At 32.7% G+C, this 13,838-nt stretch overlaps 2 protein-coding genes and 1 long non-coding RNA gene across 3 annotated transcripts; 2 read left to right on the top strand and 1 right to left on the bottom strand.

Annotated features, from left to right (window-relative positions):
- Nucleotides 1–3,896: 3,896 nt before the first annotated feature.
- Nucleotides 3,897–4,980, top strand: LOC106420331. The gene is made up of 2 exons (XR_007317203.1): nucleotides 3,897–4,051; nucleotides 4,663–4,980. It is a non-coding gene; the product is annotated as an uncharacterized LOC106420331 (long non-coding RNA).
- A 3,749-nt stretch (nucleotides 4,981–8,729) lies between these two features.
- LOC106420248 lies at nucleotides 8,730–10,413 on the top strand. Its single transcript, XM_013861105.3, has 2 exons — nucleotides 8,730–9,364; nucleotides 9,943–10,413. Exons 1-2 carry the CDS (start codon nucleotides 8,925–8,927, stop codon nucleotides 10,166–10,168), a joined length of 666 nt encoding a protein of 221 aa, XP_013716559.1. The 5' UTR covers nucleotides 8,730–8,924; the 3' UTR covers nucleotides 10,169–10,413.
- On the bottom strand, nucleotides 10,389–12,952 carry LOC106420247 (serine/threonine-protein kinase BSK5). The gene is made up of 10 exons (XM_013861104.3): nucleotides 12,681–12,952; nucleotides 12,379–12,587; nucleotides 12,161–12,296; nucleotides 11,946–12,079; nucleotides 11,763–11,868; nucleotides 11,591–11,676; nucleotides 11,333–11,521; nucleotides 11,079–11,249; nucleotides 10,890–11,003; nucleotides 10,389–10,812 (listed from the first exon to the last, which is right to left on the bottom strand). Exons 1-10 carry the CDS (start codon nucleotides 12,760–12,762, stop codon nucleotides 10,564–10,566), a joined length of 1,476 nt encoding a protein of 491 aa, XP_013716558.1. The 5' UTR covers nucleotides 12,763–12,952; the 3' UTR covers nucleotides 10,389–10,563.
- Between the last annotated feature and the right edge of the window lie 886 nt (nucleotides 12,953–13,838).

The following is a 13,838-nucleotide window of genomic DNA, read 5'->3' on the forward strand; positions in this document are numbered from 1 at the left end:
GGTTTAGGGCTAGAAAGAGTTTAGGGTTAGAAAGTTTTAGGTTACGTAGGGTTTAGGTTATGTAGGGTTAGTAGGGTGTTGGGTTATGTAGAGTTAGGGTTAGGTAGGGTTTAGGGTTAGGGTTAGGTAGGGTTTAGGGTTATGTTTTAGGTAGGGTTTTAGGGTTAGGAAGGGTTTGAGGTTAGGTAGGGTTTATGGTTAAATATAGTTTAGGGTTAGGTAAGGTTTACGTTTAGGGTTAGGTAGGTTTAGGGTTTAGGTAGTATGAAGGGTTTAGGGTTAGGTAGGTTTAGGGTTTTGGTAGTATGAAGGGTTTAGAGATTAGGGTTAGGTTTATGTAGGGTTTAAGGTTAGATAGGGTTAAGGTCTAGGTTTAAGAAGGGTTTAGGGTTAGGTAGGGTTTAGGGTTAGAAAGGGTTTAGGGTAGGTAGGGTTTAGGGTTAGGTAGGGTTTAGGGTTATGTAGGGTTTAGAATTAGGTAGAGTTTAGGGTTAGGTAGGGTTTAGGGTTAGTAGAGTTTAAGGTTAGTAGGGTTTAGGGTTAGTAGGGTTTAAAGTTAGGGCTAGAAAGGGTTTAGGGCTAGAAAGGGTTTAGGGTTAGAAAGGTTTTAGGTTACGTAAGGTTTAGGTTAGGTAGGGTTAGTAGGGTGTAGGGTTATGTAGAGTTAGGGTTAGATAGGGTTTAGGGTTAGGGTTAGGTAGGGTTTAGGGTTAGGTTTTAGGTAGGGTTTTAGGGTTAGGATGGGTTTAGGGTTAGGTAGGGTTTATGGTTAAATACAGTTTAGGGTTAGGTTGGGTTTACGTTTACGGTTAGGTAGGTTTAGGGTTTAGGTAGTATGAAGGGTTTAGAGATTAGGGTTAGGTTTATGTAGGGTTTAGGGTTAGATAGTGTTAAGGTCTAGGTTTAGGAAGGGTTTAGGGTTAGGTAGGATTTAGGGTTTAAGTAGTAGGAAAGGTTTAGTGTTGGGTTTAAGGTTTGGTTAAGAATAATGTTTAGGATTATAGGGTTTAGTGTTTGTTTGTTTTTTAGTTTATGCATTTAGTGCTCAGTTTTTCGGATAAAAATTTATATTAATATTATTGATTTATAATTTTTTTTTAAATTTTAAAAAATTTAACGTGATTTTTAATGTTATTAAAACAAAACATGTATTTTTCTTTATTAAATTCTTTGTGACAATAAGTTGAATATATCTTAGACCGCAAATCATAAATATTTTCAGTCTTATACATTTTGTTCTTCAAGTTATTGTTACTTTTAATTTTTTTTATACATTTCTATTAATATTTATATATGCATCCATAATATTTTTTAAAAAGGATTTTTCATTAACTAATGTATTTATTGTAGTTTTAAATATATGATAGTTTTCGTTCACTTGATTAATTTTTTTTGTCGTTGGTGATATTTGAAGTAGTTGAGAACATGTATAGATATTTACTTTCATAAAGTTTTTTTGTGTATGTTTAAGGATAAAAATTTGTAAATGCTTTTAAATCATATGAAAATAATATTCAACACACTACTCTTGACTGTTTATATACTTAAAATTCTAAAGTAGATAATTACAAATTTGCTGAACTCATAGATTCTTTGCAACTTTATAAATTATCACAGGATAAGGTACATATGGTAAAGATTACTTTGATGATAATATAACGTCCATATCGTAATGTGTGTTTTTTTGTTTTATCTACTATGTATAAAGAAATAATTAAAATATTCAATAATATTAAAGAGTAAAAGGCTCTGTCAATTGTTCATAGTATAAGCCCAAAGTTAAACTCAAGTTTAGCCGAAGAAATAAAACCCAGAGATACGTGTTCGTTTGTCAGAGAGTGACTTTCCACGTGGATATTTTAAGAGAGAGGCAAACATATTTTTATATATATATATTCATTACTAAAATAAATCTTAAAATAACTCAATATTATATTTTTAATTATATAATTAAAAAAATATTTGATTAATATTTAATTATATAATTTATGTTTTTAACGTTTTACTAAAATACATTTTCAGATAACAATACAATATATATATATTATCGTTTTTAATTATAATTTTTAAATTTTGGATAATTCAATATTCTATTTTTAATTATATAATTAATAATTTTATTTAATTAATATTTAGTTATAGAATTTATGTTTTTAACTTTTTACTTAAAGACTTTTTTCAGATAACATTACAATATATACAAAATTTATCTCTTTTTTAAATTATATTTTCAGATTTTGGATAATTCTTACTATTCATAATATTAATCAATTATCTAATCAAAATCAATTAAAATTTTGTTCTTATTTTTTAATTTATATATACATTTTATTCATTAAGGGTTAAACGATATTAACTACTCCAACTTTCAACGTGAGAACTCCATTGCAAAAATTTACTTCGCAAATAATAGTTTTAAATTATATAATTAAAAATAATTGTATGATTGATATTTAATTATATAATTTATGTTTTGAACGTTATATAATTTATGTTTTTAACGTTTTACTAAAATACTTTTTCAGATAACAATACAATATATATATATAGAAATTATCTTTTTTAATTATCTTTTTAGATTTTGGATAATTCAATATTCTATTTTTAATTATATAATTAATAGTTTTATTTAATTAATATTTAGTTATAGAATTTATGTTTCTAACTTTTTACTTAAAGGCTTTATGAGATAACAATACAATATATACAGAAGTTATCTCTTTTTAAATTATATTTTCAGATTTTGGATAATTCTTACTATTCTTAATATTAATCAGTTATTTAATCAAAATCAATTAAAATTTCATTTTTATTTTTTAATTTATTTATACATTTTATTCATTAAGGGTATAAACGATATTAACCACTCTAACTTTCAACGTGAGAGCTTCATTGCAAAAATTTACTTCACAAATAATAGTATAGAAAAGCTTTTTGAGATAACAATACAATATATACAGAAGTTATCTCTTTTTAAATTATATTTTCAGATTTTGGATAATTCTTACTATTCTTAATATTAATCAATTATGTAATCAAAATTAATTAAATTTCGTTTTTATTTTTTAATTTATTTATACATTTTATTCATTAAGGGTATAAACGATATTAATCACTCTAACTTTCAACGTGAAAGCTTCATTGCAAAAATTTACTTCTTAATATTAATCAATTATCTAATCAAAATCAATTAAAATTTCGTTTTTATTTTTTAATTTATATATACATTTTATTCATTATGGGTTAAACGATATTAACTACTCTAACTTTCAACGTGAGAACTCTATTGCGAAAATTTACTTCGCAAATAATAGTTTTAAATTATATAATTAAAAAAAAATTGTGTGATTGATATTTAATTATATAATTTATGTTTTTAACGTTATATAATTTATGTTTTTAACGTTTTACTAAAATACTTTTTCAGATAACAATACAATATATATATATAGAAATTATCTTTTTTAATTATATTTTTAGATTTTGGATAATTCAATATTCTATTTTTAATTATATAATTAATAGTTTTATTTAATTAATATTTAGTTATAGAATTTATGTTTCTAACTTTTTACTTAAAGGCTTTTTGAGATAACAATATAATATATACAGAAGTTATCTCTTTTTAAATAATATTTTCAGATTTTGGATAATTCTTTCTATTCTTAATATTAATTAGTTATCTAATCAAAATTAATTAAAATTTCGTTTTTATTTTTTAATTTATTTATACATTTTATTCATTAAGGGTATAAACGATATTAACCACTCTAACTTTCAACGTGAGAGCTTCGGTGCAAAAATTTACTTCACAAATAATAATTGTATAGATAGATAATGGTTCAGAGTCGTTTGTTTGTGGGTACTTTATCAGATATATTGTATCTGTTTGCAGTTTCTTGTCTTATAGTTCTGGTGATATTTCATTTCATGATTCATGTTTGATAGAAGACATTAAAGTCTGGGCATGTCATTGCGATCTTCTTTAGCTGATTAGGGCTTTCTTGTTCGATTCAGGATGGCAAAGCGTGGGGGATTGTTCACAAAGATGGTCAGTTTTTATTCTATATTCATCATCACTTGCTTCTTCGTCCATGTATGTGAAGTTATTCAGCTTAAAGGTTTATGCAGCTTCCGTGTGATGTGACATGACTAAGATAGGTGTTTGTACAGGATTCGGTTGATTAGAATGATGAACTTAGGAAATGGGGTGACTAAAGACGTTTTTATTAGAATCAAGACAATGGGTTACAAGACTGATGAAAGGTAAGGAGACAAGATCAGAGGTTTAAACGACAAGATCAAAGAGATGATTAGGAAACCCTAAATCTAGCCGCTTAGTGTGTGATTTGTCCAAAAGTCCTCTTTTCGTTGCCTCTTCCTTCCCTCTTATAGTGCCCTTGTGCGTGATGCCCTAATTGCGCCTGTCCTTTGGGCCTTGTCGCCCAAAGGCCGAGTATGCGGGCCTTGGTACTGTTTCGTCCAAGCCGAGTATAGCTGATCGGCTTAGCTGACCGGCTTAAAGTACTCTAGGGTCGAGCCGACGTCTCTAACCGCTAAGCCGACTAAACTTGATCGACCTTGTCGGGCTAGGGCCTGTTATTTGATGGGTCTTGTGGAGGGATGTAATCCATCTCCTACAATAGGTATATTCAAATGCAGGCTTGCGAGCTGCGGAAGTTCCAAAGAAGATAAGTGGAGTTCACAAGCGCTGCTGGAAGTATTCCTAACCTGTCAAAGACCACACCTCCTACCGCCTCCGAAGCCCAAGCTGCCTGATATGTTTTACTTCCATTGTTTGTGGGTACTTTATCAGATATATTGTATCTGTTTGCAGTTTCTTTTACTGTGGAAGATACATCTGTTGTTACTTGATATGTCCCTTTGAATTCGTTGATAACTTTTTAGGGATACGTAATCTTCGGATGAGATCTGTTTTAGGTTCATCTTATTAAAGACTTTTGCGCTTCTTGGGATGGATTTTGATGTGCCTCCATGACTGAGTCTAGGGCTTCGCTACTATTAAGTATGAACTTGTTTGTAGATCTTTCTTGGTTTAGATAATTTAATAAAATACCTGAATTACCAGTTGTGTAGGGCTATGTTGTCATTGAGAGCCGACCAGGTTCTAGTTCATGTCAAAGTCTTTTTAGAGCATATGTATCAGTGAACTTCATGGGGAGTTCATACAGTTTTCGAAAGAAAAAAAATATTAAAATAAACAAAAACAATGAATCTGTCTCTTAGGAGTTCACTGCACTAAACCCGGATCATCACTGTAGCACGGGCCCTACGACACATGGCGGCCCGCAATTAGTCCGATTAATAAATTTTTTTTTTTTTTTAAACAAAAATTAAACAGAAAAAATAATAATAAAAAATACTTTGTGAACACTTTCCATGGGGTTCACTAATGCATATGCTCTTAGTCTTAGTATCTTTTTGTCCTGTGACTTTATGGAAGCTGTTGTTTTGCTTAAAGTTTGGAGATACACACGCTTGGTTATTCAACTATATTATACAATAAATTGTTTTGTTATATATCATCATCTTTAGTTAGATATGATATGATTCGGTATCAGATAAGTAATTCGATTGATTGACTTTTAAAAAAAAGTTCCTGTGGCAAATAAGTAAGCAAACATCCAGTTTAGCTTGACAACTTTTGTAGGAAGTGTAGCTCATTTCTATAGTTCCAAAATCTCCGTACGATATATAGATAAAAAAATTTTGTGGCATCTGTTAAATCTCCATATGATATGGATTACTTCCAACATTCTCTTCCAGTCTTATAAAGGTCGAGCCTATCCTACATTTCCAATATTTGGTAGCCTCGATGTCGACTGAGCATGAGGACATGTGAAAAATATATGATTTATATGATCTCTTCTTCAAAGCAATATAAATAAAGATCTGAATACCTCTCTTGAATCTTGAGTCGGTTATATGATATCCTTGATGTTGTTTAGTTACGGGGTGTTCGTATCATTTGTTGGTCAGCGGAGACAGGTAACAAACTCACTTCGAACACTGAGATGATGTTTCTGGGTAGTTTCTACGAAAGTCTGATTTGAAGTTTTCACGACAAGTCTCTTGATTCCAACAATCGAGATAGGAGCAGTTTTTGTCTATGATTGGTTCGAAGAGAAATAGAATATATTACTGAAGAAAAGAAAGAAGAAATTATTTTGAAATCAAAATAAAGCCAAACCTTGCGCTCTTACAAGTACACACTGTGTAACACACAAAGATATTTGTTTCTATTACTCCTAGGACAAATTGTTTTTAACCTCAAGAGCTTTCACTCTTATAGTCCTATGTTCCTTCATCCTCTAACGAGTAATCACTAGCATCTATGAGACGTCCACCATTCTCATATGCCATAGCCGAAGCTAAACTATACCCAAAAAGAGATCTAAAATTTTACAGAGAAAAGTAACTGAAACACAGCCCTTTCTCAAAAAAAAAAAACTGAAACATGTCCAAACTGAGAAGAGAAATTGAGACACATCGGAACCAAATATTAAAACATGAAAGAAATTAGCATGATGTGTTGAATTTTTGTAGTTTTATAGCAATTTTACATGGTGGATTTGATGAATCTAGATGTCAGACATAGACAATAGATTAGAAAATAGGGGTATACACCGGATTAAAATTAATGCACAGTGAAAATAGTGGTTTTCCATATCCTCGATAAAACTTTCTTTTTACATTATCTAATGCAAATTCTCTTTAGGTAACATACATTTCTTGAGTTCATTTAAATTGTCAAAACTCAAAAGTTAAAAAACTCACCTGTAACGACCCGGTTATCTTAAACCAAATTCTAAGTTGGTTAAATTATTTTGTTGAACTTAACGATGTGGTTTTCATTTAATTATAATTATCTTGATCCAAAGCCCTTTTATTTGTATTAGTCGTGAGTGTGCAAAGTAATACTTAATTATTTTCTAATACTGTATTTAATTAGTTACTAAAAAAACAGGAGTCACGTATCTTTTAAACAAGAGGAAAAAAGCTTTTTCAAATAATAAAGATGTAATTCAATGATTTTAAACCACAAAAACTTTCATGGCTTTATCATATAAGGATACGTCATATGATCAAACATTGAATTATTTTAAGATTCTTTAATCTGTACTTTATAAATATAATAATTCAATTTTCATAACAGAATTAATATATGTTATAAACAAAGTATATATTTAAAGAATAAAAGTATAAATATTAAATAATTTAATTACACCCGCGCTTCAGCACCGACGGATCACCTGGTTTGTATTAGTTGTGAGTGTGCAAAATATACTTAATTATATAATCACTAGATCTTCAGTCTTCTCTAAAGGGGAGCCGCCGTGAACACATTACTGCACCACCTTCTTTTTCTTCTTCTTCTTCTTCACAAACACTCTCCTATACATCACTTTCCTTTATTCAACGTTCATCTTCTTCTCTTTTATGGAGTTGTGTTGCTGTTGGAGGATGTGAGACATACCATCTCCACGTCACCATAGTATTCACCACTGAAGACCAATCATTACGGCCAATGACGTTATGAGGGTGCACATCATCACTTTTCCACCTGATCTAACAGATTTTCAGTGTTTTCTTTAACAAAATTATATCATGGCAATTATAACTCTTCAAATTTTACCGTAAATAATAGGCCATTTTCGGGAGAAGAAGAGACGGGTGTTACATCACTATCCTAGACCTAATGTTAAAACTTAAAACTCACAATCCTAAATCTATATATAGCCTTTTGCTTAATTTTTCCTTAAGTTACATTTATAAGTCTTAGAAACTGTAGTTAACTTGTTAACAGAACAAAAGACTCACACATTTATAACAAATGGCACATTAGGTGTATATTAGGTGATAAAGACAAACTAATACTCCTTTTAATTGCATTTGATTTAATGTCTAATGTTAATGCACACAAATTTTTATAAAACTTATTTTGATTATATAAAAATACAAAACTCTCAAATAGCCATTTTTAAGTTTTGTCACAAAAATAGTCCTCAAAAAAGAAAATGACAAAAATAGTCATTTTTATTTTGAAATTTTTAATATATTTTTTTAATTTGAAACTCTATTCTCAAAACCTCATCCCTTAACTCTTAACCCTAAGTTTAGATTAGTTAACTCTAGGGTAAAAACATATTTTTATCTTTTAATAAAATTTATTTTGGTCATTTTCTTCATTGAGGATTATTTTTGTGACAAAAACTTAGAAATAACTATCCTAGAAAATTTCTCTTATTTTAATCAATAAAAATGTAATATTTGTATTTATTTACACATCTTTAAAAATGTTAAAATTTGATATGAAATAATGAGATTTTGTAAGAAATATGTTTTATCAAACACCAAATAAACTTAAGCAAATGGAGTACCATTTTATAACTGATAACAACTTAACTTAAACTTTACTGGATGGTATTTGTAATTAATATGAAGAAAAGAAACACTTCTACTGTTGACGAAAAAAAGAAGAAAGCTAATTTCCTTATTCAGAATATATGAAAAATAGTATTAAGTGGAAACTAAATCATGAATTATGATTCCGTACCAAATCGGGATCTAACCATAGTTTGAAAAAAAGAGTACTCGATGTGAAAAACCTTCCAAAGTTGAGGGAGACAAAAACAAGAAGTAAGAAAAATTGTTTTCAGACAACAAAAAAAACTTATTACAAAAAACAGAACAGAAGCTGCTCTTTTGTCCAAAGCTTCTTCCTTTCTCTTTCTCCAACATTTTCTTCTCTCTGCAAAATAAAAATAAACGTAAAATAAACAAAATAGACAAAATAAACTTTTTTGTTTTGTTTTTGGGTATTAATACTTGTTTTTTGTTTGCTTTCCTCGTAAAACCCATGACCCCTTTCTTCCTCTCTTGCTTCTAATCTTCAAGAAAAAATGCCTTCTTTTGCCTTTGGATCTCATCACCATTTGGCCAATCCCACTGACTCGCCGTACACCGTCGAAATTAGCATCGACGGCGACTCCTCCGACTTGGATTCCTTGTCTGAGGTCGACTTAGAGAGCGGCGGTGTGACGAAGCTGCATTCCGGTGGTGGTAAGAAGAGGAGGACGAGGAGGAGAAAGAAGAAGAAGAAAAGGAAGAAGAAGAAAGAGAGTAGAGATTGCAGGATCTGTCATCTGCCTTTAGAGACTACTAACAAAGCAGATGAAGAAGGTGAAGATTCTGATGAACAAGAAGAACAAGGTGAAGAAGAAGATGAAGAAGAGGAAGAGTATTATGGTTTGCCTTTGCAATTGGGTTGTTCTTGTAAAGGTGATTTGGGTGTAGCTCACAGTAAGTGTGCTGAAACTTGGTTCAAGATCAAAGGAAACATGTAAGTTTCCTCAACAATTATTCTCATAAACTTTCTATATTTAGATATATATTTTCTGTTTCTGGAAAAATCTATAGTTTCTTGTGAAAAAACAGTGAAGTGTGAAAACTTTATGAGGAAACAAAATTATTTGCTTTATGTACTTTGAGTTCTTTTTTATTGTCTGATTTTCTAGAGATCTACATGATTACTTCCCAAAAAGATTGTCTCTACTGAAGCTGGAATCTACAGTTTTTTTTTGTCACCACCAATTATTCAGATTCTGTTCCCATGTGTTGTCTCAATGTTCTTATTTTCCTGCACATTTGAAATGATTCTTTGTTGTCTCAGACGCTATCTATGATTAATTGGCTTGATTTTGAAGCTTCACTGAGAATCTTGCAGCTCCTTTTATTAGGACAGTTTGATTCTCTTACCAGTCACCCTTATACTAATTAGCTCTGTGTCTATGTTCTTTGCATTGTAGGCAGTAAAAACCGGTTTCGGTTTTATTCTTGTGTTTTTAGAATTGAAGAGAGTCTCTAAAGGCTATTATACTGATTAGCATTTATTTACATTGTTTCTATGAATCTGAGCAGGACATGTGAGATATGCGGAGCAATGGCTATAAACGTTGCTGGCGACCAGTCAAACCCAGAGAGCACAGCATCTACACATTCACAAGTGGCTGCAGGACAAACTCAGAGTAGTCAGACAGAGCCAAGGGGAATCTGGCATGGTCGCCGTGTAATGAACTTCTTACTTGCCGCTATGGTCTTTGCCTTCATTGTCTCTTGGCTTTTTCACTTCAAAGTCCTCAAGTGAAACAAAACTCCATCCCACCCTCTCTCTCTTCTCCTGGCTCTTGAGCCGCTTGCAATCACTACATCAAATCCCTCCTGTTGCTTGATTGTTCGTTCACACGTTTTGTAGCTGTAAAAACTTGTTAGTTTTTAGATTGTTGTTGTCACTTGTGAGCTTTACATCTTCTTGTATAATATCCATCTCTACTCAGGCTTGGTCTAAACTTGTGTGCAATCAAGAATAGGGTCTTAGCTCTTTTTACTGTTCTTTAAATTATGTTCAAAGAAGATATCACTAAAAGATAAAAAGGATCTTTGGACAAATGAGAAAGATCCTTTGATTCACATGAAACCACAAGTTTATCATGAGCTGAGCTAAAATGCTTTAAACACACAAAAGCCAACACTTGCAAGTTTTCAGTTTCTGTTGTTGTGTTTCTTGACTTCCAAGGAAGTACCGTCTTTTAGGGTTTCGCAAGCGTCTTTATCCATTCCAAGGCTGAAGAGAGCAGCAGCCTGAAGATAAAATGCTGTTGGCCACTCAGGAGACACTACTTGCGCCTGCATTGCATCACCAAGTGCCTCTTGAGGCTTGTTGCTCATCAGATAACACAGACACCTCCTTGCAAATACCGTTGGCGATACCATTGTCCCATCTTCAATGAACTGCAGATTACAATCAGAGAACATTCAGATACATTTAAGGTTTCAAGAAAGTAGCCAACTAACTTTGTATTCCTTACCTGCGTGTAACATTCGATGGTAGTGACAAAGTCTTTGCCTTTGAACGCAGCATCTCCTTGTTTCTTAGCGTTTAGAGTCTCCTGTATCTGGTCGGTCCACACTTGGAACGAGAGCTGCATTTGCAAATGAAACAATGATCATAGACCTCCTAGAAAAGATGAAAGAAACTTGGTGTTCATGTACATTACCTCATTAGCTACACCTTCATCGTCTTTGTATCCAACCTTTTCAAGAATCTCATGAATCGCTGTGAGATCAAGTCTTGAACAAGCATCACCAAGAGGGGTCAGAAGCGAAGTTGTTTCCTTTGGAGGAGAAGCAGATCCATGTGGAATCCCCATTAAGACATAAGACGGAACCTGAAGAAAAACAACAAAGATACAGAGGAGTCACAACAAGACGTGAATGGTTGAGGAAGTTGTTCTAGTGAGAGCATACATACATCAGTTTCCTTCTGAAGAGGAGCGAGTGAAGTCACAAGAGACTTCACATTCGGCCTTTCACGAGCTTCGTACTGCAAACAACGTGAAGCTAAACGAACCAAATCAGTTCCATCATCGTTTGAGAAATGACCGTCGAGAGCCGAGTCCATTAGCATCAGAAAGTTCTTCCCACGGATCAGATCAAGCGCCTGCAAAGAAACTAATAAGATCAAGAACCTCTTCCCCAACAAAAAGTTGAGCCATGTTTATGCACTTACATGGCTAGGTGGTATGTGTTTGCCACTAAGAAGATCTAGCAACAGCGTTCCAAAGCTGTAGACCACGCTCTCTGGAATCACTCTCCCTGTAACATATTAACAAACACACACATGGATTCATCAGATCAGTATTATAACTTGAAGCCATTGCATCTCACAACCAGTAACTGACCTGTTCTTAAGTACTCCGGAGGTGTGAAAGCCAGATTAGTACTGTAACTCTTCCCATCCCTACTATTCTTCATTAGACCAAAGCAAGACAGTCTCGGATTACCATCCTGTAATACAGTAAAAACTCTATAAATTAATAATGTTGGGACTATAATAATTTATTAATAAGCACGGAGAAGTAGACCTGGTCAAACAAGATCCTGTAAGCGTTGAGATCATGGTACAAGGCGCGACCTTTGCTACTACAATACTCAAGTGCTTGTGCTAGATACAAAGCCACTCTCACCCTCATAGCCCACTTCATTGGCTGGCTATCCCCTGCATATATACAACAAATTAACAAACAAGTAGAGTGTTGCTGCTAATCTCTTTTTAAAAAAAATAGATGAAAAGACTTACAGTGGAAGAGATGCTTAGAGAGAGTTTCAAAAGGCATAAACTCAGCAACGAGCAGTCTCTCATCTCCTTCACAACAGAAACCAATCAAGTTCGCCAACCTCTCGCTCCTCAACTGCCCCACAGCTTTGGCTTCCTCCTAAAAGACCCAATCAAAATGGAAACAGTTAAGCAAACTTCAGAGTTACTAATAATGATAGCAAAAGGAAGCAACTTTGTACAAGGAATTGACGCGTGTCAGGCCAAGCGGATCTGTTGAAGCGTTTAACAGCGATCCATCGCTCATCTTCGAGTCTGCCTTTATACACGACGTTAGGAGCTTTAACGCCGTGTTCGGACACGATGCTGTCCGCAGAGAAACCTGAAGTAGCGGTTCGTAGTTGGTCGAAGCTGAACTCACTAAACGACGCCGAATCGTCATTTCCGTTTTCTGTCGGAAAATTAAAAGAAGTCGACTTTTGTTAGCAGAAAGAGAGAGAGAGAATGAAAATGCGGTTAAAGCTAAAGACTTTAAGAGTTAAACCGAGATCAGAAGCGTCGTTGAGAGATGATTTGTGATGTGTTTGCCACCAACAGAGAGATAGCTTAGAGCAACGAGGTCCCATTTGAAAAAGCTTCGAATCAAAAAATGAAAGCTTTCTTCGTTAAACCCGGAAAGCAAAAACCCTTTTTTTCCTGTCTGAGTCACTTCTTGAGAGAAAGATTAAAAAAGGTTTTGTTTTTGTGTTTTTTTTTTTCTTCTCGAGGAAAAAGGAATCTACGAAAAACTGAGGGAGCTAATTTATACAGCGCACGTAGTGGAGAAGACACTGATGCGAAAAAGGCAGGATATTTAATTAAGCATTTCATTAAAAAACAAAAACAAAAACAAAAACAAATAGTATTATACATTACTGGTATTTTTATATATACACCGCTAAAACGATATTTTATTGGTTTTATATTTGATATTCAAATATATCATCTCACTTTCAAAACTTCTTTTTCAACTGGAATTTATCAAATGACCATAGTGTATATTAACATATTGCATTACACTGCCAAAGATGTCTAAGGGCATCTCCATCCTTACTCCATTTTTTTCTCTAAAAGTGAATATGGAGTAAGGAATACTCCAACCCAACTTCATATTTCACTCCATAATGAAATTTACTCCATTTATGGAGTAATCTCGTTTTTGTTTGTTCATCACTCTATTATAGAGTGGGAAATGGAGTAGGATTGGAGCAATTTTACTCTATTTTCACTTTTACTCCATTTTGAAAGAAAAAATGGAGTTTTACATTGGAGATGCTCTAAAGACATCTCCATCCCTACTCCATTTTTCCCTCTAAAATGGAGTAAACGTGAATATGGAGTAAGAAATGATTCAATCCAACTTCATATCTCACTCCATAATGAAATTTACTCCATAAATGGAGTAATATTTTTTTTGGTTGTTCATCACTCCATTATGGAGTGGAAAATAGAGTAGGGTTGGAGCAATTTTACTTCATTTTCACTTTTACTCCATTTTAGAGGAAAAAATGGAGTTATACATTGGAGATGCTCTAAGGGCATCTCCAACCCTACTCCATTTTCTACTTCAAACATCATTTTGGAGTAAAATCTTCTCCAACCCCACTCCATTTTCAACTCCAAAATGGAGTAATGACTAGGGTTACTCCATTTATGGAGTAAT

The sequence above is a fragment of the Brassica napus genome, chromosome A10 (assembly GCF_020379485.1).
Source record: "Brassica napus cultivar Da-Ae chromosome A10, Da-Ae, whole genome shotgun sequence".
NCBI lineage: Eukaryota > Viridiplantae > Streptophyta > Magnoliopsida > Brassicales > Brassicaceae > Brassica > Brassica napus.

Excerpts from the sequence above, each read along its gene's own strand:
- LOC106420248 (XM_013861105.3), top strand. The coding sequence starts at position 8,925 with ATGCCTTCTTTTGCCTTTGGATCTCATCACCATTTGGCCAATCCCACT. Across the intron at positions 9,365-9,942 it reads TTCAAGATCAAAGGAAACAT|GACATGTGAGATATGCGGAG; the intron begins GTAAGTTTCCTC and ends GAATCTGAGCAG.
- LOC106420247 (XM_013861104.3), bottom strand. The coding sequence starts at position 12,762 with ATGGGACCTCGTTGCTCTAAGCTATCTCTCTGTTGGTGGCAAACACAT. Across the intron at positions 12,588-12,680 it reads CAACGACGCTTCTGATCTCG|AAAACGGAAATGACGATTCG; the intron begins GTTTAACTCTTA and ends ATTTTCCGACAG. Across the intron at positions 11,004-11,078 it reads ATGAAGGTGTAGCTAATGAG|CTCTCGTTCCAAGTGTGGAC; the intron begins GTAATGTACATG and ends TTGCAAATGCAG.